Genomic DNA, 3,121 nt, shown 5'->3' with positions numbered 1-3,121 from the left:
TATATATATATATATATATATATATATATATATATATATATATATACTCTATTAATTCAACCTTTATTTCTACAGGTTAGTTTCATTGAGCCTCAAGGACTCATTTACAAGAGAGGCCTGATTTTAACAAAGAATGATGACAACAGTAGACAGTCATAAAAGAACGCCACAGGACCATGAGTCCTTGAATATACCACAGACCAGGACAGTGAACGCATCGTTAGAAGCTACAGATCCAAACCCCTAGACCTTCAGCTGCTCTCTGTGGTCCATGGTATCCAGGTCCACCACAGACCAGAAGGTCCAGGTCCACCACCTTGGATGGGGTTGTTAATCATCCTATTACTCATGTGGAGCAGAGAGCTGCCATCTAAGGTGCCCAGGAAGCAGCTGTGAGGCTAAACGCCTTGCTCAAGGGCCCAGAGTGGGGTCAAATGAGGATGGAGGCAAGTGTGAGTGTTTCACCTCTTCGACCCAAATTTTTGTTGTCAGTCCAGAGAGTTGAACCAGCAACCTTCTGATCACGGGCTCACCTGCAGCCTATGAACCGCTTCACAGTAAAACTCAAAACATTAAAAACAGTAAAGGATGTGAATGATATAGGAAAAGCACACTCATAATGCTTGTCTGAATAAAATTGTATTTCGCTGCTTTTGTGATCAGTTCATAGTAAAAGGAGTTTTAATCTTCAAGGATTCAAGGTTCTTAATCTTGGTTCAGCATTGAGGGCTTTGTGTTTGTCAGGTTCAGTAGTTACCTAGTTTTCTCCTACAGAACAGAAAGATGCATATTAAGTAAAAATGAGAATTGAACTGAGTGTGCATGAACATAAAAGTAGTTAAATGTATGGGTTCATTTGTAATACTGCTTTTGATTATATGTTCTTGGTGAAAATACCCCCCAAATGTTACAGGTTTCACTTTTTCAAAAAAAGAATTGTTGTTCTAACTCATCATTTACTTCACTGAACTGAATATTTCAAGGCTTTTTATTCTACATCTGTAAGAAACAGTTATTGTAGAAAATGTGAATATGTGAACCTGTTTCTTACTTTAAAAAATCCATTAACATTTAAATCTTCCTCTTTGTTTGCATGTGTGTGTCAGTGTGTGTGTGTGATGGTGTGCACGTCATAGCACGGGAGAAGCAGCGGATCAGGATCCTCTTCCAGTCCGTAGTCCTTCCTTGCGAGTACCAAACGCACTCCAAGCAAACCCCGATGGTGCAGTGGTGGTACAAGTCCTACTGTCGGGACCGCACACGGGACGCCTTCAGCCTGCGGGAAACTCTGGGCGTCCAGGCCTCCGAGCTGGGAGCCACGGCCCACCTGGAGTGCTCCGACAGCAGCCGCACCGTCCGACCTGTGGCTTCGACGCAGGGGACCTCTGTGACCCTGGGAGCTCAGTACAAAGGCCGAGACATTTCCATCGATAACAGTAATGCCATCAATCTTGTATTCCATGAAAACACCTGAATTTAGGAGCTGCTGCAGCTGTTTAACCACCTGACATGAATCATGGCTGACTGGTTTCTTTGAATACGCCTTTTGCGGTTTAGCACACAACTGACACTTCTATTCACACGTAAACGCTTGAATTACTCAGGTCTTATCATCGCAAAACACGGGTTTCTATTCAAAGCATCACTCAGTGGGGAATAATAGATTCAGCACCTGCATGTTTACCTGCATCATGAACCCATTGATCCCTCACTGTGCAAATATAATCCTGTTTTTGTCTTTTGGCAGAAGCTGACCTTCGTATCGGTGAGCTGCAGTGGGGTGACAGCGGAGTGTACTTCTGTAAAGTGACCATCGCTGACGATGTGGAGGGAACCAACGAGGACCAGATAGAGTTACTGGTGCTTGGTATGGCTACGCTTTAAGTTAATTGCTGCTAAAGTAACAACCTATGATTTATTTGGTTCTTTTGAATGTGTGCATTTGAAGGGTTTCCACTGACGCTTCCTGTGCGGTGCGTAAATATGTTAAAAGTTTTTGCTTCATTGAGCTGCATTCCTGCGTGTCTGTACAGCAGTATCTATAGAAACAGCCAAAACAGTGTTTGCCTCCTTACAGCAACCCTGATCCTCCATGACAGACTCTATTGTTTAGGAAACCGTGCACTTTAGAGGAATGATGTACACTTTGGCTAGAAAATCTCCAGCCATAGAGCGACTGAAGGACTGCATGGGATCATTCTCGAGCTGGACAACAGAGCGTGCTTGTGTGTGTGTTGTGTTTGCTCACAGGGAGCGCTGGTTGCAGGTTAATGATTGTCCAAGGCGTCCAAATCCACACCAAGCAGCTAATATTTTACTGCTAAAGGTCAGAGAATCTGCATCTACTGTAAACTAGCTCTGCGTCCAGTGAGAAACCTTATAGGGAGACAGTTTTCTAAACTGCTTGTTAGTGTATTATCATGGGACCATGCGTTTATTAGAAAAGACAGGAGATGAAAAGGTCAGAACTGAACTAAATTCTCCTCCAATTGTGATTTAATGTTGTACTCCAAACGGTTTTCTTCTCCTAACATCGTCCGACCTGATGTTCATTCATTCATGTCGTCTCCACTGCACTAATCTGACTACAAGCAGCTCACAGCGAGAAAAGAGGGGCTTAACAAGACTGGTTGTGTTTGAAGGGCTAAACTTTTTAACCTTGCTCCACCACAACATCGAACAATCTTAATTAAAAATGTGTAAATCAGTTTCTCTGCTAAATTTGCTTCAAGGTTTTGAGTTTCTAACGTATCAGACTTTAAAATGTAAATATTAATGTTTTGTACGTACGTCGGTAGTTCATTAATAACACTGCTTTGGCTCTGTCTTTACTAACAAAGGCTTGAAGCAGTTAGCTAATGTGTAGAAAGTTTTAACTTTTTAACGTTTTTAACGTTTTAAAAGGGCTATGTCAGATTTTTAATAACTTTAACAAGCAAGCTAAGAGGTGCTGTAGAGTAAGTTTAAAGGGATACAGTAGTCCTTCGTTTATTGCAGGGGTTACGTTCTAGACGCCCTGCGATAAGTGAAAATCCACGAAGTAGCGACATTATATTTTATATATATATATATATAATATATGTTAGTTATATATATAATATATGTTAACATACATATACAT

The 3,121-nt window shown here is 41.4% G+C and overlaps 1 protein-coding gene across 1 annotated transcript in view; it reads left to right on the top strand.

Annotated features, from left to right (window-relative positions):
- The window catches only part of ildr2 (immunoglobulin-like domain containing receptor 2), a 22,915-nt gene that overhangs the window by 3,424 nt on the left and 16,370 nt on the right, over positions 1-3,121 (top strand). The window contains exons 2-3 of the mRNA XM_037686529.1: positions 1,107-1,436; positions 1,748-1,867. Of these exons, the coding sequence (XP_037542457.1) occupies positions 1,107-1,436; positions 1,748-1,867 (450 nt within the window). The remainder of the gene's footprint in view (positions 1-1,106; positions 1,437-1,747; positions 1,868-3,121) is intronic.

The sequence above is a fragment of the Nematolebias whitei genome, chromosome 13 (assembly GCF_014905685.2).
Source record: "Nematolebias whitei isolate Nwh7 chromosome 13, NemWhi1, whole genome shotgun sequence".
NCBI classification, from domain to species: domain Eukaryota; kingdom Metazoa; phylum Chordata; class Actinopteri; order Cyprinodontiformes; family Rivulidae; genus Nematolebias; species Nematolebias whitei.
Note: the sequence above shows the minus strand (reverse complement) of the source record. Positions and strands in the feature narration are given on the sequence as shown.